General features: G+C 42.2%; 1 protein-coding gene across 1 annotated transcript in view; it reads right to left on the bottom strand.

Moving 5' to 3' along the window:
• Positions 1–1124: 1124 nt before the first annotated feature.
• The window catches only part of SLC9A4 (solute carrier family 9 member A4), a 58502-nt gene continuing 38599 nt past the window's right edge, over positions 1125–21027 (bottom strand). The window contains exons 8-12 of the mRNA XM_007172120.2: positions 17290–17451; positions 11493–11589; positions 8323–8454; positions 7461–7548; positions 1125–1480 (exon numbers count right to left, since the gene is read on the bottom strand). Of these exons, the coding sequence (XP_007172182.2) occupies positions 1125–1480; positions 7461–7548; positions 8323–8454; positions 11493–11589; positions 17290–17451 (835 nt within the window). The remainder of the gene's footprint in view (positions 1481–7460; positions 7549–8322; positions 8455–11492; positions 11590–17289; positions 17452–21027) is intronic.

Below are 21027 nucleotides of genomic sequence, written 5' to 3' on the forward strand. Positions count from 1 at the left end.
GGAAGAGAGTGGAAGGAGGGTGGAAAGATAAAGTTAGGCAGCAAAGTTGGTGAGCTGGAGTGTGAAGTTCAAGTTCAAGGTCAAGTTTGGGGATGATGAGGATGGAAAATTAAATTGGAAATTAGCTGCAAACCCTAGGGGAAAATGTCACACCCTACAAGCGCACATCTAATTAATACCCATTGTTTGTGTCATTGCTATTAAAGCGTGTTTATGGCCGTTTTGTTTCTAATATCCTTATTTTTCAAATAAGCATTCCAAGTACAAAAAGACTACAAGCCCACAGTTGACAGATTAATTCTATATTCTGTAGCACACCTATTATTGCTACTGATTACATATAGCAATGTTATGACCAATTTTACCTCTCCCCAGACATATAACTTATTGCATAGTGCATATCAAAATCAAAATTGAATGCATTCTCTTGGGAGGGAGGACAATCAGCTTGTGAAGGCAGCAACTCACCACGTGATCTGGGCAAGGTGTCCTTATTTGTGAACACAGTGGGCTGAGCCAGGCCGTTTCCAAAGCCCCTCCTGGTTCTGACCTGACTAGAAGTTGCCCATGCATAGAGTCAAGGGGAATTATTGACCAATCATGTTTGTATCTCAATAAATTACATGAATGACACATTTAGTGAATAGTTCCTGGGGTGACTGACGTCTGTCTCTCACAGGGAATTCATCTACAAAGCAACCTAAGCACAGCTAAGAACGTGGAGAAGCTTGCAAGTCTGCTCCCAGTCATCTGAAAAATCTCCTTGCCTCTTAGAGAGTCATAATAGCTTCCAAAAACCAGAAACAAACACAAAACTCAAGGGACTTCCCTGGCGGTCCAGTGGTTAAGACTTTGCCTTCCAATGCAGGGGGTGTGGGTTTGATCCCTGGTCGGGGAGCTAAGATCCCACGTGTGGCCAAAAAACCAAACTATAAAAAAAAAACAAAACAGAAGCAATATTGCAACGAATTCAATAAAGACTTTAAAAATGGTCCACATCAAAAAAATAAAAATAAACAGGAACAAAACTCAATTGCTCTCTTCAGAACTCTGAACATCCTTCTTTCGCAATAATCGGAACATGGACTCTGGAAAAACCCAACACAATCCTGTGGACCGTGACATTACTTTCTTTGGAGCAAAGGCCTATGGGATCTGTGGAGGTCCCTGCCGGGTCTGTGCTCCGTTGACCATCGGGACCCAATGGCTGAGGCCTCTTCCTCACTCTCCTCCCCAGATTCGAACTCCTCATCTACTGCGTGAAAGAGAGGTTTGGGCCTCAAAACCGCCCTTCTGCCCCTGCCCAGTTGTTCTTCTTGGCTCCTATTTCTTTGATAACCCAAGTGGGGTGGCTTCCCTCCTCTGTGCAAGCTCTTCATCGGGATTATTTCTTGTGTCCGTCGTCCTTCCTGAAGTGACCCCGTTGGAGAGTGTGTGTTGAACATGATGGAGGGGACTTCTGCGTCACTGCCGTCATGATCTGGGAAAGGATGATGGAAGGAGAAAAGAAGAGGACTTAAGATCAGAGAGTGGAGACTTCATAACCAGGCGAGAGAACTCAGAGGGAAGCAGAGCCCGCCTGCTGTTCCAGCTCCTACACTCACCTTTCTCATCAGCTTGGTTTTCCCTTTCCGAGGTTGCTGCCCCAAGGTGGGGTGTAGTAGAAGCTATAGACGCGGTGTGAGAAATCAACAGAAATGCACGGAAACCCGCGCGTCCGGCTAGGCTCTCCCAGGGAAGTGAGGGAGTGTTTCTCACAAAATCAGATCCATTAGCCGTAAAGCACAAAAAGATGCTTTGTGTTGTCAAAGACCAACTCTAAACTGAAGGTTACAAGGTACTATGATATGAAAAGGGTGGATTTTATCTAGGTTTGTTTGTGGGTTTTTGTTTTGTTTTGGTTTTGTTTTTTCATTTTTTAACTCTAGGTTTGTTTTTTAATCAGTGGCTACCAGAAATCATTAAATCTGAGTTTCATCCTTTTGACCTTGAAATAGCTAATCTTAGAGAAACAGGGATAGGAGAGTCATGAGTAGCAAAATAGCCGTGATGCCTTCCTTTCAGAGGAGGTGAGGAGTGAACAGGGTGCGTCTGGCCCACGATGGCAATGAGAAGGATGGGAACGTCCACTTACTGAGAACTTACTCCGTGCTGATCTCTTTATATGTTATGCCATTTAATCCTCACAACAGCGCTTTGAGAGGAGGAAACTTGCGAGCCTCATTTCACAGGTGAGGAGGCTGAGGTCTCTAAGAAGTTAAGTGACTGTCAGTGTCACACAGTGAGGGTGGGGCTGCAGTTATCTAAGCAGCTGGCATCTGCTTCTCACCAGGCTGTCCCTGTCTCCTTTACAAAAGCTGTGTTTGGGTCAGGACAGCTCGGTCAGGAATGCAGGGCAGCCATTGGGTACCTATGTAATGTCCCCTCCAAATACCTAGACCAGGTCTGGGACATTGTCTTTCACTCCTTCACTGTGCACATGCCTTCAGGGGACTATTTTTCACAAATCTCATTTCTTCTCATTTCTTCAAGTTCTAACCTTATACATTTATTTTCCCTTTAAATATTCTCCTGAAAACTTAGGTATTTTAAGACATCTATATTTAAATCTGAAATAGGGTTCTTTCTCCCACTCTCTACTTCCTTCTAAAAAACAAAACAAGAAAACAAAACAAAAACTTCACAGCTAGAACTAATATGTACACAGGTTTATACTTGACCAAATGTGTTTGGAACGTGGGACATCAGAAAAACTTAAAATATCCTGTTCAATACTATTTTTCCAAAATGTGACCAAATTATCCTGAGAAGGTTGTCTGGAAGTTGAGGAGGGGGTGGGAGGTGGGAGGAGGGGAATCAGCTGCTTTGAATAAAAAAAAAAAGTTAGTTAAAATATTTGTCCATTTTTTGGTACAGATGAGCCAGTTTGCAGGGCAGAAGTTGAGACACAGATGTAGAGAATGGACATATGGACACCAAGGGGGGAAAACTGCGGTGGGGTGGGGATGGTGGTGTGCTGAATTGGGCGATTGGGATTGACATGTATACACTGATGTGTATAAAATTGATGCCTAATAAGAACCTGCAGTATAAAAAAACAAACAAAACAACTAATACTAAACTTTCATTGGGTTATTTGTATGGAAATATGTTAATATAAATGTTTCAGACATTACATGAAATTTCTAAAAATCTTATATTTGTATTTGTATGGAAATATGTATGGAAATATGTTAATATAAATGTTTCAGACATTACATGAAATTTCTAAAAAAAAAAATTAGTTAAAATATCTGTCCATTTTTTCAGGACGTCCCTTTAATTTGTGCTTTACGATCTGGTCTGGAACCAGAGTTCCTCTTGATCCTTTGGCGTTTGGAACACTAACTAAGAAAACAACGGCTGGCCCTTCTGCCCCCAAGAGCCGTTCCTTCCTCTCTCTCCCCTCAGCCCCCCTCCTGGTTTCCAACCATCCTTCTGAGCTATGGCCCCCCTCAGAGGACAGATTCTAGCTGCGTCTCCTGACCACCTTCTGGTTACTGAAAAGTGGGGTCCTAGAACGAGGGAGAGCCTTGGGCAGGTGACTTGCAAGCTTCCACTCAACTTAAGTCACTAGATCCGTCCAAAACGGGAGGGAGGAGTTGCTTGGAAAGTGGAAGGCGGAAGGAGGGAGGGAGGGGACTCTCCTATTCGCACGGTCCTCCTCCAGGTTGGCGCCAGGCAGCGCAGTTCCAGGGAGAGGTCAGTGGAAACCTTTGCAGCAAAACCTGAGTGTCCGTTCCTCTACCTGCCACCTGGCTGAGAGCTTTAACTTCTGGACACGGGCACCGGGGGTGGGTGGGTGAAGGAGAAGCAGGGAAAGGGCTTAGGCAGGGCTGAGCCCAACTCACACCTGATACAACAAAGGCTGTTTAGAGACCCAGACCTTGCCCTCCGCATGGTCTTGTTTTGTTTCGTTTCAATTGTGGTAAAATACACAAAACATAACACTTACCATTTAACGATTTTGAAGTGTACAGTTCTGTGGCATTAGATACACTCACATAGTAGGGCACCCATCACCACACTCCACCCGCAGAAGTTGCTCATCTTCCCCAGTGCTCCTGGGTTCAAAGAGGGTTGTCCAGGCAGGACCTCTCTACTTACAACGCCAAGGGAGCCCCAGAGACAAAGGAGCTTGGAAGAGTGTGTGGAGCCTGCAATCCAGCAGGGAGCACACAAACATCTAGAGAAGGGGTGTCCTAACACGGGAGGACAAGGGGGGAGCGAGGAGGGACAGTGCTCTGTGTGTCACAGCCCGGTTAGCTGTGGGGGACATCAGGGGACTGCCTGATGGGCGCTACAGCTCCCCCTACGTCCTCCCCTAGAGCCCCTCCAGCCATTCCCTGACCTCGTCCTGGGCCGTAAAGGCTTCAGATTTGGAGAGAAGGTGGGTGCAAATAATTGTGCCCAGATACCCATGGAGGACTGTCTCAGTCTAATCCTGATTATTATTATAATTCTTTAAAACGTAAGAATAACTGATAAAATAAGTCCCACTTCATTACTTTTCCTTCACAGATTTCTAGGTTACCTACTCTTTTTGCTCACCTAATGAAATTTAGAACGAGTTGAGCACATTTGAAAGAAAAAAAAATTCATTGGGACTAAGATTTCATTCCACGTCTAGATTAATTCATGTAGAACTGACATTTCTAAAGTACCGTCTTCTTTTCAAGAACCCCCCTATCTACCCAAGTCAAGTCTTCTTCGATACCCCTCACTAGTAATAAAATGAATAATGGCTAATATTTCTTGCCCACTTACTTGGTTGCTGGCACTGTTCTAAGGGTCTTATCTGCACCAAATGGCTTCACTCAGGGCAACACTTTTGTATGTGGGAGGTACCAACATTCTCCCTTTTACAGAGAGGAAATGAAGCGTGGAAAAGGAGAGTTTTATGTTGTCTTCATATAAGTCCTATATATGTTTTCCTAGGATTTTATGATTTTTATTGAAAGCGTGAGTGAGATGTGTTTTAGGGCATCTATTGAAAGGACGCTTTGACCTATTAATCTGGTGAATAATGCAAATGCATTTCCAAATGTTAAACAACCCCACCTCTGGGATAAGTCCTACTTTGTAAGGTGTAGTATTCTTTTACTATCCTGCTGTATTCTATTTATAACGTGTTTGTACCTTAGTGCTCAGCTGAGGCTGCTGTGTGGTTATTTTTTGCTACCGTAGCTTGTGATACTGACGTTCATCTCAAGAAATGACTGTGAGGCTTTCGTGTTTTCTATCACTCAAGCAACATAAATAGCTCCAGCTGCTTGTACCAGGAAGAGTTTTAAAAATTAATCTATTATACACCCTATACCTGGTGTTCTTTTGTATTGTTTGTTTGCTTTTGTTTGTGTTATAGCTCTTTTTAACATAAAATAATACTACTTAGAAGAGTGTGACCTGGGAATAGATGACTAGATCGATGAAACAGAATTAAGTGTCTAAAACTTTCTAGTTTAGGAGTAAATGACTAGTACAACAAAAGTGGAAAAGAAGGTGCTGGGGCAGGAGCATGGCCATTTGAAAACAATTTGAAATGTGTCTGTGTCTTAACCTACACAAAGATAAATATCTTTATATTTATTATCAAAATAACTATTAGCCATTTGGCTTGAAATTGAAAAAATTAAACCATGAAAGTTCTAGATTTTAAATTACTAGGTGAATCATTTTTCTAATTTTTCTGTGGAAGATTGAGCAGATTTGATGAATCAGAATACAAAAATTTGAAGACAAGTATATCTAAAAACGAAATGATAAATGCGAAACTTTAGGAAAAATTATTGGCAGCAAATATGAAACAATGGGTGATATTCGTATTGTACGGTGTTCTTCAAATTCGTTTTAAGAAAAAAAAAAAGCAGAAAAAATGGGCAACGGCAGAAACAAAAACTTCCTCAAAAGAAATATGGTTGCCTCTAAAAATGTGAAAAGATGTTCAACCTCACTGAAGATCAAAAAGACTCAGATGAAAATTAACTGTGGTATATAGATTTTATCCTATCATATAGTAGACTACTCAAACGTTCACTCAAAATAGCCCAGTAATGCTGATAACGTTCAGAAATTACCTTTCTCACAATTGTTGATCTGAAGGTAAATTTAAATATATGTAATTTTTGATCTAAAAATTTTGCTTCCAGGAAAATATACTAAGGGAGTAATTGGTTATTTGAGCAAAAATCAATCACAAGTAATCCAAAGAAATTATTAGATATCATTGCTTATATTCATTAAATGTTGGAAGCATCTTAAATATTTGTTAATAAGGATTTTGCTAAATAAGCTATGGGGCTTTCATATAATTGACTATTATTAAGTCATGAAATGATTACTAGGTTCATATCTATTGATACTAAAATATGTCCACAACATATGGTTGAGTGAACTAGACAATTTATAAATATTGAAAAACAATGACTGTATTATGAGTTTATGTATAATACCTTGCTGTGTGTTTGTGACTTTTTTTTTGTTTGTTTGTATCAGGTCCAGGTAGGGTAGAGATCAGGATGATATAGATAGAATTATAGAAGGATGTTTACCAAAATGTTCTATAGTGATTATCTTGGGTGTTGGAGTTTCGAGTGCTTTTAAATTTTTTTTTTTATGCTTTCCTCCACTGGCTGAGTTTGATTTTATATCAAGCATGTTTTTACATCAGAAAAAAATAAAGTTTCATTGTAAGGAATAATTATATTCCCTCTTGAAAGATTTAATTCTCAAATCCTATGTGTTTAGTTTATTCAAATTTCCAATGTGATTCCAAGTCTTAAAAATTTAGGAATAGTAAACTAGAGAACATGGCATATCATATATATTATATGCCACTTTATGCTAATAGAAAATCATTTTATATACATGTTTAAAAAATAATAACTTAGCTTTTATGAGCACAATAGCCAGTTTCAATAGCTTTAAGAATTCTATTTAAGTAATAGGTATTAAAGAGGAAACATCCAATCAGTAAATTTGGTGAAGTTATTTTAGTAAAATTTAGCCAACTTTGGAGAATTCTGCTAATTTATAAACCACAGGAGAATCCCACCACTTCAAAGAAGTGCCCATTTTATGTTTCCCTAAGACAAGGGTCAGCAATTGATGACCCCCAGGTGTATCTCTCTGATGCATCTTTTGGTATGGCCCCTGAGCTAAGAATGGTTGTTACACTTTTAAATGGCTGAAAAAAAAATTTTTTAAGAATATTTCCTGTTAAGTAAAAATTATATGAATTTCAAATTTCAGTGTTCATCACTATAGTTCTGAATTCAACTAATAAAATACTTGTGTTCTCTTTTTCTTGTCATATACGTACTTACATGATATTCTTGATTTTGCCTTTTGGCCCACAAGCCTGAAACTATTTACCATCTGAACCTTTGCAGAAAAGAGAAGCAGCCAGGGATGCAGGTTACCTGTGAATTCAGCCACCCTCACGTCTCTGCCTGCTGGCTGAGGATGGCTGTATGGAAAAGAGAGGTAGCGGATGTTTTTGGTACCAGCCTGTGGGTAACAAGGAGAAATAAAAAGCAGAGTTAGGCACGCAACTGACAGCGTCACGCAACTGACAGCGTCACACGACAAACAAAGTGAGAGATACAGACCCACCCTGGAGCATCGTTTCTGGATCACTGCCTTTCAGTTACTTCAGTTTAAGGAAAACAAAATGTCTCCGCCTTCAACATACGTCCTTTCCCTCTCATGATAAAATAGACCATGATAAACCTCTCAAAGTTTCTCCTGCAGCCACCCTGACATTAGGGTAGAGATTAGGGGCTACTCCAGACCCAACCTCCATTCAGAGTCCCAGTAAGATTGCTTGGATATGGCCTCAGATGGAGTAGTTCAGATGCACAGTGGGTACCATGAAGATAGGGTCCAAGAGATGTGGGGAGAACAAATTCCTCCCTGTATCTCCCTGGGGGAGAAGTAAGCTTCCTAGAGCCAGGGTCCCCGTCCACGGAGGGTCGCCTGGAATGTCCAGTCCCTGGCCGCCGTGGGAGCTAGTCTAGCCTTGCAGCCCAGGGAGTATGGTCCAGTCACTGAACCATCCTGGGGGGCAGCTTGCTGCCACATACCCCGGGGACCGATGCCTTGGGCTCCAAAGGGCCCAGGCCCAGAGAAGGGGGTGTCTGGTGTCCTGTACCCCCTTAGTTTTCTCTTTTTCTGGCAACAAGGTAGTGGTTTTGTTTGTTTGTTTAAACACTGAGGTAGTCACCTGACGAGGCCCTGCTCGGGGACCGGCCCAGTTCAGGTGAGTCAGGGTCCCCGCCTTACCGTCCTTCCCCAGGGCAGGCTGTGACCTTTCCTCGTGCTCTCCCTGAAGGTGTTCTGGCGGCGGATCAGAATTTCTTTCGCCTGCTTCTCACTCGTTTGGGGTTTGAGGTTGTATTTGTTGTAGGACAGGGTCTGTAGAAAGAAGGGGATGTCAAACATGTCAAACATGTACAGACATCTCAACATAACGTCTAGCCTCAGGAGACCATGGAAAAACCAAGAACAAAGACTAGTAGAGCTCAGGTCCTCTGAGCTTTTGCTTCAATTACACAGGCACAAGCTGTGGCCCCCGAGGAAAGGTCTGTGCTCGGGGCTAGCCCATCAGGACCAAGCTGCGTTGGGAGCCTTGCCCCTGGCTCACAGGGTAGTGCCCCCCATCTGTGCTGTCCCCCTGTGACCCTCCCACAGTGATCACCCCCGAGGTACCCACAGACGTCGGTGCCCCCCCAGCCAACACACACTCTCTTTCCCAGGTCATGTTTGCTATGCTAGGCCAGCGGTTACTGAGTGTTTAGGGATCAAGGGAATTTAAAAACGACTTTGGCAATTTCTAGAAGGTTGCTATTTTAAAATGTTGCCAATCAAAGATACGCACAAAAAATCAGCCCATTAGTATCACCAGTTCAAAAAGGAAAAAGTCTTTTAACCAAAGTAGTAGGACGGGCATAATCTTAGATACAGAACAGTTTTTCAGACTGAATCAGTTTAGTTTTATGAAAAATGTCTTTCTTATTCTCACGGAGGCCAGTGAAAATTCGTCTTGAACCACAGACCAGCATGGTCCTCACACATTTACAAAGTGCTTAACGGGAATCTCTTTCACCCAAGCTAGAGGACTACAGATGTCACCTTTTGTGACAAGCCTCAAAACTGTAGACTTCCCACTAGCAACAAAGCAGACAGACACTTGTCCTGGATTGCATCTCTGGTTTTTCCTTCAAGAGAGCAAGAGGACCGTGGCGGAGGAGAGGAGTCATATGAACGACGTAAAGACAAGATGACAACCAACAAGGACCTACTGTGTAGCACAGGGAACTCCGCTCAGTACTCTGTGATAACCTAAGTGGGAAGAGAATTCGAGAAAGAATAGATACATCGTATGTGTATAACTGAATCACTTTGCTGTACACCTTTGTCAATCAACAACATTGTTAATCAACTATACTCCAATATAAAATAAAAATTTTAAAAAAATAAGAAAAATAAAGGAGGCTTTAAGGAAAAAAAAAGGTGGCTAATCCGAATCGTAATGTGCTGTAAGAATAAGCTATACACTGACTTTGAAGACATTAATTTAAAACAAAAGAGTACAAAATATCTCATTGGTAATTTTTTAAATTTATGATGTGTTGAAATAATATTTTTGATATAGTGGTTTAAATAAAATATATTATAAAATTTTTTTTTTAAAAGGATAGGATGAGAAAGGAAAGACAGAAAGGGTAGGACTGGTGAATCTCATTCTCCCAAGTAATAAAAGAGGAAGCAAAAGCCATCTCAGGGGTGGAGGCCCCTCTGTTTACTATGTGTGTTCTCCCCGTGGGACTTTCCATCACCTATTGGCTCTTCTTGATCAACAAGGAAGGGGGATCTTGCACAGCTTAGAAGGGAGAAACCTGAAGGTCAGACTGAATAGGTACCGATAAAAGAAGAAGAAAGGCGATTATTTAGGAACCTGATAAAAAAGAGACAATGGGCAGTTAGCCTCATTTTTGGGTGGCTTGGAGTTCCAGAAGCTCTCTATTTCTGGACTTTCCCTAAACTCAACCTCCACCACCATGGGGCAAGTCTGAGTACCAGGCACCCTCTGGACTCCGGCCCTCACTAAGCTGGCCGGCATTCTTCAAACCAGGAAGCTCTTAACTACTTATCTAGGCGGAATGCGATAGTCTTGCTGAAACAGTTTCACTTGGAACGATTTGAAAGCTGCTGAATGTACTCGAAGTGTGCTATGAGTGCTGCTGACCTGTGTTCCTCCAGCAGGTGCAGGGCCTTTTTGCTGACACATTCCCCTTCATCACTGACCTTCTCGAAACAGCAGCCAGAAAACATTCCCTTGCCCTGGATCATGTAATTCTGAAGTCATGGAAAGAGCTGTGGGTGGGTAGCTGGCAGGCCTGGGTTCTTAACTCAAATTCGTTTTGAGGTCTTAAACAAGTCAGAAAAACAACTCCTCTAACCTCAGCATCTTCTACTTGAGAAGGAGGAACTTTGACTAGATGAGTTTTTGGAGTCCCATGACATGGTCACAAAAACCAAGGCCCTCACAGTGAACTCACTTATGACCCTACTCAACAATTGGGATGTTCCATTGAATCCTCAAACTTAAATAATTCCTAGAGGACACAAGTGAAAACACCATTTGATTAAATCAAAGTTTCAGGAGGATTCACTTACTGCCCCTGAAATGTTCTTGCTGTGAACTTTGGGCCAGGTCCCAAGTGCTAGTATAGCCTCCATACCCTTTTCCAAAATTGAAAAACACTATGCCTGACATGTCTCCTTTTTGTGGAGATATATATATATATATATATATATATATATATATATATATATATGTGTGTGTGTGTGTGTGTATGTATATATATATTTTTTATTTTTTATTTTTTTTGACCGAGTGGCATGTGGGATCTTAGTTCCCGGACCAGGGATCGAACCCATGCCCCCTGCAGTGGAAGCTTGGAATCTTAACCACTGGACCGCCAAGGAAGTCCCTGAAATGTCTCCTTTTTTTACCTTAGGCTTTCAGCACTGTGGTTTCGATATTCTAATCTAAACCATCTCAGATTTCTAAGCTCTATTACAGTCAACCACTCTGAGACAACTCCACCATCACAGGCATCCTGGGGCCATCTTTATTCCGTGGTGGATGAGTGTCACTGCTTTTCTGTCTCTGGAGGGGGAGGGAGCCCTGCTGGCTCTGGAAAACTCTGGGGCTGCAGGGCTAGGGCAGCCTGACCCCTAGGGCCAGCAACTGGATTTGCATTTCTCTTTATACCACGGGTGCCAATTTTGCTGCAGAAACATAACAATTAACTTTCTGTTCTCCAAACTAAGCAGAGAGAAATTGTTCATCGAGAAGACTGCCTTGGAGAGAATAACATGAACAAGAACTGATTCCTGGAGGACTGGATCCGAGGACAGGGAACAGGGACACGTCTTATACACACCCTTTGTCGAACTTGGTACATGTTGTGTGTCAGAATGTCCCTCATGGACTCCACATCTTCAGGGCAGAGTCTTTTGGTTTCTTGTATCCTCTGGGCCCTGAAAACATCATTGGAGGGAAGCCAAGCATTATTCTTCCATCTTGGCAAGGGGACCACAAAAGCATCAATTTACTTTCAGGACTTCTAATTGATAAACACAAAGGTTATGTTTTTAACATAACTTTTCCTGTTGTTTTAGTAAATTCATATGAAATGTCAGCACGTGTGTCTTGACTTACATTTTGAACATGTGGCTTCTTTGCCTATAGCTTGTATATGGGAATTTCTCTAACCCATTTTTAAAAAGGAGTTTAAAGTCACGGCAAACCAGTTACTGTTTTCCTCCGTATCTATTATGAACAGACACGTTTGTAAAAAACAATAAAAGTCAATGATTAGGAAATACATTTTTGGAAAGGATACCACAAAGGGCAAACCAAATGTTTCATTGTTAGATTCAACAGAAATAAGATTATTCCTTCAAGGCTCACGGACAACACCGTGTTAGTCCCACATTTTGAATAGCACTAATCTCTGCAGTACTGAATTTTTACGAGTACCTTTATAAGTACATTTATCTTGGAATTGTCCCTTTAGGGACTTTATCTCTGGTTAAAGAATAATGGTAAGAAACTAAAATCATATTTTACGAGGAGAATTAAACCATTGCCACCATGAAAATCAGGCCAGCTCAGAGACACTGGACCCTCTGAGATTCTAGAAGCAGTTGACTTCTTTCTGTCTTCTTCACCATGAGCACCCCTCCCCCCCCCCAAAAAAAAGAGCTCAAAAGCCAAGTCATGGCCAGGTTAGCAGTCAATGAACAATTGTCCTCTGAGGATTTCAGTCATGACATCGCTATGTGCAGAATTCTCATATGACACACATATTTGATTTCAATCACTTCGGTCTAGTGGTGGTAATTTCTAAAAACTTATTGTATGAATAATATACGCTCACTGTAGAACATAGGAACAACAAAAAAAGGAGAACTAAAGAAAATTAAACCCATCTTTTAGTACTATTACCTCCCTTGACATATTGGTATAAACCCTTACAGAGCTGTGATTTTTTTTTCTTTTCTGGCTGCAGCATTTTGAAATGCACACGTGTGCTGATGTGCTGTTACCTGCTTGCACAGGTCTTAGGATAGTTGACCATAGAGACAAGAAGTTATTGGTTTCAAGACAGGCCACTTTTTAAGTCCCTTTCCCCAAACATTAGTAGCAATATCGCCATAAATAGCAAGGATATTTTTGTAAGTAATGCACAATGAGTAAAAGATTTTTAAGGGCTTGGATGCTGGATATCACAGGACCAGGACGCCAGCATTTACTTAGCAATGCAATCTGTCGACTGACTAATGCCCTTCCTACAAAATCACTGAAATCAGTTTCCATATCGCAGAGCTGCAAACGTCAACACTATTGATATTCAGTTACCACCCTCGGTGATTTAAACATTATTATCAGGGCATTTCAACCTAACTGTTTAAATGTCCTTCAAATAAAATTTATTCTGATTTAGATACACCCACGCATTCCCACAATCTGAACACATTCCTTTATTATGGTGGAAGGAATCTATTGCTAAACAGAAACAACAGCTAAACAAATAGTTCCACTTTGTGTGTTCATAATAAAATGACCAAATAGGAAAAAACTATGGGTAAAGGAAATGGTAAAGTTAAACCTGAGATAGGAAATCTAACTTGGCATTCTCCCCAGTTTATAATTAACCACTCTGGGAAGGACCAGACTTAGTTCAAGCCCTTTTAGGCTGCTGGCTGGATGTGCAGTACAGGGTTCCCGGTAGCATTGCCTCGTATTTATTCTCACTGAGAAGCTGCAGCTATAGAATCAGAAGGATGAATTATTGATTCGGGCAATTACTGATGCATGGACTTTCCTACCTGCTACTTCGTTAGCAAAATCACTCCTGAAATGATCATATCATGAGCACAGGAAAGATACAATCCTCAGAAAAACTGAATCTTAGTAATCTCTAGGGCAAAAAAGTAAAATTATAAAGTGGAAGTCTCGTCACTGGAACAAGATGTAAAAGAAGTCTCTATTACCTTAAATAAAAGACCACTGGTAATTGCATGGCCATTGAAATCAAACTGGGGAAATCTGAATCTTAATGTGTTTGAATAAAAGGCTCACATTTCCCTTAACTTTTTAAAAAAAATCAGATGCTATAATGCTGTAAAAAGAGGTTTCAATTCTTTTTTTTTTTTTTTTAACATTTATTTATTTATTTTTATTATTTTTATTATTTTTGTCTGTATTGGGTCTTCGGTTCGTGCGAGGGCTTTCTCCAGTTGCGGCAAGCGGGGGCCACTCTTCATCGCGGTGCGGGGACCGCTCTTCATCGCGGTGCGCGGGCCTTTCTCTATCGCGGCCCCTCCCGTCGCGGGGCACAGGCTCCAGACGCGCAGGCTCAGCAATTGTGGCTCACGGGCCCAGCTGCTCCGTGGCATGTGGGATCTTCCCAGACCAGGGCTCGAACCCGTGTCCCCTGCATTAGCAGGCAGATTCTCAAAAAAGAGGTTTCAATTCTAAACACAGCGACAGAGATATGAATTCTAGTAGATGTTATCTTCATGCCATAAGGTGAAGTCCCAAAAGATCAAATATATCCTGATTTATTTGGAAGAATCCATCCTCTTTCAGTAGCGTCATACATGAAATCCAGGGAAATGCATGGTGACTGAAGGACGTGCCCACTAAGTAAACAATGGTACCAACAGCTCTTCTGTGTATGTGGCTGCCTTGTGTCTTCTCAGAAAGGTCACCAAGGTGACCAACACTGAGAACCAGTGAAGAATGCAGAGCTGTGGGCCCGGCTCCCTACAAGGCAACGTCCCATCACGGAAGTGAACATGGCATCAGAATCTTCATACTAGTGTCTTTGGTGTCAGAATGCATGACTGTGAACTTACACCCGTCAATATGTGATCAATTTAAAAATTCTTCAACTGCAATAAGTTAATTTGTGCTTTTTAATAAATGACATTATAATTATTGGGGAGTTTCTAAAGACAATATCCTGAAGTCGTACAGCTGTAGTGTGTTATGCCTATACATTTATTATAAATATATATATTTTTATCTTTCATTTTGTTCTTTTTTAACATCTTTATTATAAATATTTTAATATCTCTTCTTTTTAATAGTAACCAAATATTTTTGAATCGGCTTGAGCCTCTACCCACTGATGTTTCTAAGAACTTCCTACTCATGGGTAAAGCAAGGTGCCTCATAGTTAGAATAATAATCCGAGTACATAGTCTATTTATTCCATAGGGTTGTTTTGAGAGTCAAATAAAATAATGTATGTAAAAGTAAAGGAACGCCCCAGAATGAGCATTGTCTGCAGTGTGCCTAGGGGCACACTAGGGACAGCGTTCTCCTGAAGGTCACAGAGTTTGGAAATCTAAACCTCTTGTAGAACAATTGCTTAAACTTCTAAAGAAAAAAAATATATGTGCGTTTTATTGTTATCCTCTCATAACGGAGTCACAAAAAGCGAGCTGAGTACACACTTCTTTTTCCTATTATTGTATGAAGGTTTGTTTTTTAAGAAATCACTGCTTTGATCTTAGGAGAGGAATTCCTTTTTGCTTGACGTCCTACAGATTTCTGATGAGATCAAATGAATGCAATTTAAATACTAAACTTGTAGTAAATATCGGTTTAAAAAAATCTCCTCTCCCACCTCGGTTAACTAACCGGTTTGGGCTATGGGGGGAAAACATGTCTCCAACCTGGAAGGCTCTCTTACTAATCTTGAGTCAATGTCTGAAAAATAATTGACTCAACACAGGACATCCTCTAAATGAAACTGCCTTAAAAATTGCCTTGAGGTTAGGAACTGGGAAACCTGCTTATGACCAGTGCAACGTAATGTACAGAGATTCAAAATATATTTTAGCACATGAGAGGCTGATTCTCATTTGAGATAAGCTCCCCTACATTCCTAGACCAAGCGCTTACATCACTAGTGAGTAGAAGGTCGAGGAAGTTCCTCATGGTCTAAACTGCCTGCACCCGACCAGGTCCAGCCCTCCTGCTGGGCGCTGAGTTAATTCTCATCCATCCTTCGGTGAGCAGGTCAAACGCTTGGGGACCAGATGAGGTTCCCTCTCACCCTCTCACAGCTCCCTCTCACCCTCTCACAGCTCCCTGGGCTTTATGATCATATGTTTGTGTGCCCTATTTTATTACCATCAAGACCCTGCTCCAGGGGTGAGCTCCCTGAGGGCAGGGACCGTCTGCTCCCACAGGTCGTGGCACATAACAGGTGCCCTGGTACTCCCCTTGGCTAAGGGGATGCCCAAAAGCTCAGGAATCAGGTGAAGTAGGATTTGAAGGCAATATTGTAGAAAATAAAAGAATGCAAAATTATCCATGATGAATGACATATCAACATTTTAAATAAAGACGAGATCAGTATCCCCGATTATTTTTTTCTGCCTCAGGCTCTCATATGGCTCAGCACGGTGTTGCCAATAAATATTTGTTAGCACATTCCCATTTTAGGACCAGAAATTTCCTTACAGCCATGTAATGGGCAGCACCAAAACAAACCAACCAACTCACTGAGAAATAAGGCAGAAAGCTTTCTGTTGATACAAAGATGCCCTCAGGGATGCTCCTTTAGATTTCTCCCTGGCTGGAAATTTTCCCCATGTAAAAAAGGTGATGGTGTTTCTGATTCATTAGCAAGTAAGGGATGAGAAATAACACTCAGGTGTTAATGACAATTTCATTGCCATCTATTCTTAGCTCTTCTCTCAACTTGCTTTTCAAAGGTGAGGAGGTGGGGAGATAATTGAAACTCATTATCTTCTGAAGAGGTCAGGATGGAGGGGCTTGTGTTCCTTATGCTAAATATACGTTGTGACTAATTTCCCCAATTCCTAAACCATTTCTCGGGAGAAAACTGGGCATCTTTGGGGAGAGGTGAATTAATTCTTATGACATTCAAGAAGTTCTCGTTAAATGTCAGAGACTTAAAGCAGCTTTAAAAAATGTCTAACCAGCTCTTGGGACAATTGGTTTCCAGATGCTCCAACTGAAGCACCAGGCTTCAAAGGGCATCATCTTGTAATGATGGGGTAGGTACCAGTCTTACCCCACCCTCTGTTCCACCGGTAGCCAGTTCCCTCCTTGCTCCTGTTCACAGCTGGTCTCACACAGACGTGGCATTCTCCCAACTGCACACAGATCTTTGCCTGAGACACAATTACAAACACGGCCTTCTCTTTAAATATCCCACCAATCACCACACCTCTTGCTCCTCTACCACTCATGCCCAAATCCAACTTAGTATCCTAGGATGCTGACCTGGTCTCTCCTCATAGAAGACAGGAAGAGAGATGACTTATGGGAGAAAGACAATGGCAATATTAGCAGAAGCAAACGAGCACGGGTTAAAGGGTAGACATGTCTAAACAGGAAGACTTGTGACATATGCTAAAAATCTTCTATAAATTCATTTGCCCTGCCCTCCCAAAGAAAGATGTCAAAAAACTCTCATCTTTTTGCTAGAAAGTAATTTTCAGAAACTAGGTGAAACAGATCGAGCATGGACCAAGCTATAAGATGCCAAGACTTAGATCTTATTTCTTCCATTTTTCCTTTGTCATATCTCTGCCTCGTCACTCCTAATAGTACCTTTAAATGGAACAATGAGTTAGTGCCCCCTGTAATTCTGACATTGAAAGTCTACATCGAGGGCAGATGTCACTTACTGATGGGGGATGGAAAAGGCTGTAGAACTTAGTATCCCGGTCTCTGCCATCTCAATAGCTTGTTTCATTTCCAGCTTCTTGTACAAAGAAACGATGCTCGATTTTGGCAGGTTCTCTCGGATTAGGATTTTCCGTAAATACTTATGATCGAACTTCTTAAACCTAAAAACGGAAACCAACAGTTTGGAAATCTTCAATCTCTGTATGTGTTATGTAAGTATATACTTTTTCTAGAAACAAACTACACTTAACTTTATTCTGAAAGACACCACGACAGTGCCTGGAACACATGTGACTTTGAACACATTTTTGAAAAAAATAATCATAGCATTTATACATTTTTTAAAATAAAGAAAGAATGGCCTAGTGACCTGAATACATTGAAAATCAACCAAACAAAAGGAAGGGACAAGCTGTAATCAGGGCAAAAAGTGGGCATTAGTGGGGAGCTGGGGAGGCCAGCTGAGTTCTAACTGTGGGAGAAGAAACGGGCTCGGGGAGTCTGCTGTACCCTCCCAGTAGCTCCTAACCGTGGCAGCTGCACTGACAGTGGTGCTGGCCTGTTCAACCAGAGCCCACAAGTTTAAACAGCCTGGTAGTTACAGTAGATTTGCCCATTACGCTGCAGATCGTTTTGAATCCTGCCACTTAGGCGGGGTGTGGGGAGAACCCACATATACCCTGACAGTCTGAGTGATGGAGCATCTGTATAAGCCGGATGCTGACGGACGCTGACTATTGCGCCAAAGCTCCGGCCGACCCATGAGACCGAGCCACGTGGCGCATACGGTGCCTTCAGAGTCCACCATCTGTTTGGAGGAGGAATTTTCCACACCTTCAATCATTTTCCACGCAAAGAATAATTTGCCGCCTGATTTACACTGGGATGCTGGCTTATCTGGTGGTCGGTTAGTCTCCTGGCCTGTGAGGTGGATGGACGCTTTATCAGCCGAGGCTCCCCTGGGTTAAGCAGTCTGTGATTCCTTGGGCTCTGTGATCTGGGTTTGGTTCATACCAGGCTCACTCTGGCTCCCACTGGGTCAGCCCTCAGCCTTCTCGCTTTCTGCCTTTCTTCATGAGAAGCTATTGTTGCTGTTTATTCCTCAATCTACGGCCATTGGCACCCCACCCATCAGGACTTCTCTGATGCCCCTCACCCTGGGTTCGGGTTCACCTTGACCTTGGGCTGGTCAAGGCCAGTGGTTGCCATTGCCCTTGCCCTATTAACCACTGGCTTCTTCTCATGGGCCACTGGGTCACTTACTCTGAGCCCTGCACATCCTGCCTCCCTTCCAGCCATGCTCACGACTTCTTCCAAGTCTCCTCTGCCCTTGCTCTTCCTTGCCCGCCCCAGAGGCATGGAAGCTTCTCAGAGTCCTGTCCCCAGGAAGCTTCCCCTCTTCACCGGCTGGTAGTCATCTCACCCACACCCACGGCTTTGGTTACCAAATACTCACTGACAACTCACAACCTCTATCACAGCCACGATTTCCTCCTGAGCTTGAGACTAAATTCCAAACGGGGGCTGAGTGAGTATCTGAAGCATCTTAAACAGAATCTGTTATTTAACTCCAAACATTCTTCTACAGACTGTAAGCTTAACCACGGCACTGTTACCTCCCTAGGTTCCGTGTCTGAAGATCTGATGGTCATTCTCATTTTCCCTTTCCTCATCTTCCCCTCCTTACGCCATAGCCAGCCTGTCTACCCCAGAAGTATTTCAGTACCCCTTCTGCTGGTCCCTTACCCTCACTAGTCGGAAAGCTCTGTAGCTCACTGAAAACAAAAGACCTGAACCCACATCAAGGTTGCGCTGTACAACAGGTTAATCGACCTCTTGGAGTTGGTTTGCTCATCTTTAAAATGAGACTAGGGACTTCCCTGGTGGTCCAGTGGTAAAGAATCTGCCTTCCAATGCAGGAGACATGGGTTTGATCCCTGGTCAGGGAACTAACTTCCCACATGCTGCGGGTCAACTAAGCCTGTGGGCCACAACTACTGAGCCCGTGTGCCGCAAACTACAGAGTCAAGGCGCTCTGGAACCCACACGCCACAACTAGAGAGAGAAAACCCACATGCTACAACTAGAGAGAAGCCCGCACGCCACAACTAGAGAGAGAAAACCTGCACACCACAACTAGAGAGAAGCCCGTGTGCTGCAGCGAAAGATCCCGTGTGCTGCAACTAAGACCCCATGCAGCCAAAAGTAAATAAATAAATACATTTAAAATAAATAAATAAATAAAATAAAATGAGACTAATAGTGATAACACAGGACAGTTAAGGAGATCATGTGACAGATAATTCCTCTCTTTCTAATCCATCTTCCATATGGCTGTTGTAGTTTGCCTTCCAAAAGTCAAGTATGGTCATGCCACTCTCCTATTTAATAGCCCTTTGATATGAGTTTTAAAGGTCAAATAGAACTTTATAGTGTTAATGGCTATAGAGAGCTCCTTAGCTCTGTACCATAAAAGCGTGTCCCTGTCTTTCCAGCCATGTCCTCCTTTTTTCTCACCTTTTTCTCACCTTGTCACTCTCCCATATCCAAACCATGACACGCTCTCCCTTGCCTTTGAAGATGGAAATACACTGCTGCTACTGCAATTGCTTGGCAGGCTTTCCATTCTTCTTTGCCTGGAGAACTCATTTATTTTCCAAACTCACTCCCATTTCTGTATTACTATAGTTCTATGCATTTGCCTCTGTTATAACATGCACCATATTGACCATAATTATTTGTTCAGGCTCTTTCTCTTCTCCCCCACCCCACCCCCAGGACCACATGCACTACATTGTGAAGACCTAGAACACAGTGAGGGTGTCTTACTGCTCTTGACATAGTTTAGAAAGTTAGGTATAGATTCGGCTAAATGGAAGAATATTTAATAATGCTTCATTGGAATAACTATGACATTTGAACTTAAAAAAAAATCCATGGCCTAAATTCTAGATCGGTGGATAGTCACAGAATTTAAATTCTATTTTAACACTGTAAGGACTGCTAAAACGACGCTTCTTTCTACCTCATAAAAAAAAATCCCACTCAGGAGACTTCCCTGGCGGTCCAGTGGTTAAGATTTTGCCTTCCAATGCAGGGGGTGTAGGTTTGATCCCTGGTCGGGGAGCTAAGATCCCACATGATCTTAGCCAAAAAACCAAAACATAAAGCAGAAGCAATATTGTAACAAATTCAATGAAGACTTTAAAAAATGGTCCACATCAAAAAATCTTAAAAAAAAAAATCCCACTCAAAAGCTCTCAGTTTCTGTGCCACCACCGTGCAAGAGCCAGAATTTTTAAGATCTAGTCTCTCTTGGCATCACCAACATCAATATGTCGGAAATGTCTACCACTTGGTTAATTGAACTACTGCTAACGCCTACATCCTCCAAACAGCCGTGTAAAACTTCAAAAATCTCGTCTTCCTCATCCTCAATAAACTCTCCTCAGAGCCACGTCATTAAGAAATATGGCTGTAGACTAAATCCAGAAGAGGATGAGTTCTGAAATGTGAGATGTGGTGGAGAAGAGGGCCCCCGGCATCCTTACAGAATCGTTATGCGAGAAGGACCTCCCCCACGATGGAGGAGTCTCTTCCCCAGGATCCCTGATGACACGCCAACCCTCCTTCGCAGCTTCCTGAAGCCTGTCATTCCCTGGTTGTGCTTCTCGTATCACTGGGAAACTTGTCCTGGTTTTAAACTTAAATCTGGCGTCTCTAATTTCCACCTGTCC

The sequence above is a fragment of the Balaenoptera acutorostrata genome, chromosome 12 (genome assembly GCF_949987535.1).
Source record: "Balaenoptera acutorostrata chromosome 12, mBalAcu1.1, whole genome shotgun sequence".
Lineage (NCBI taxonomy): Eukaryota > Metazoa > Chordata > Mammalia > Artiodactyla > Balaenopteridae > Balaenoptera > Balaenoptera acutorostrata.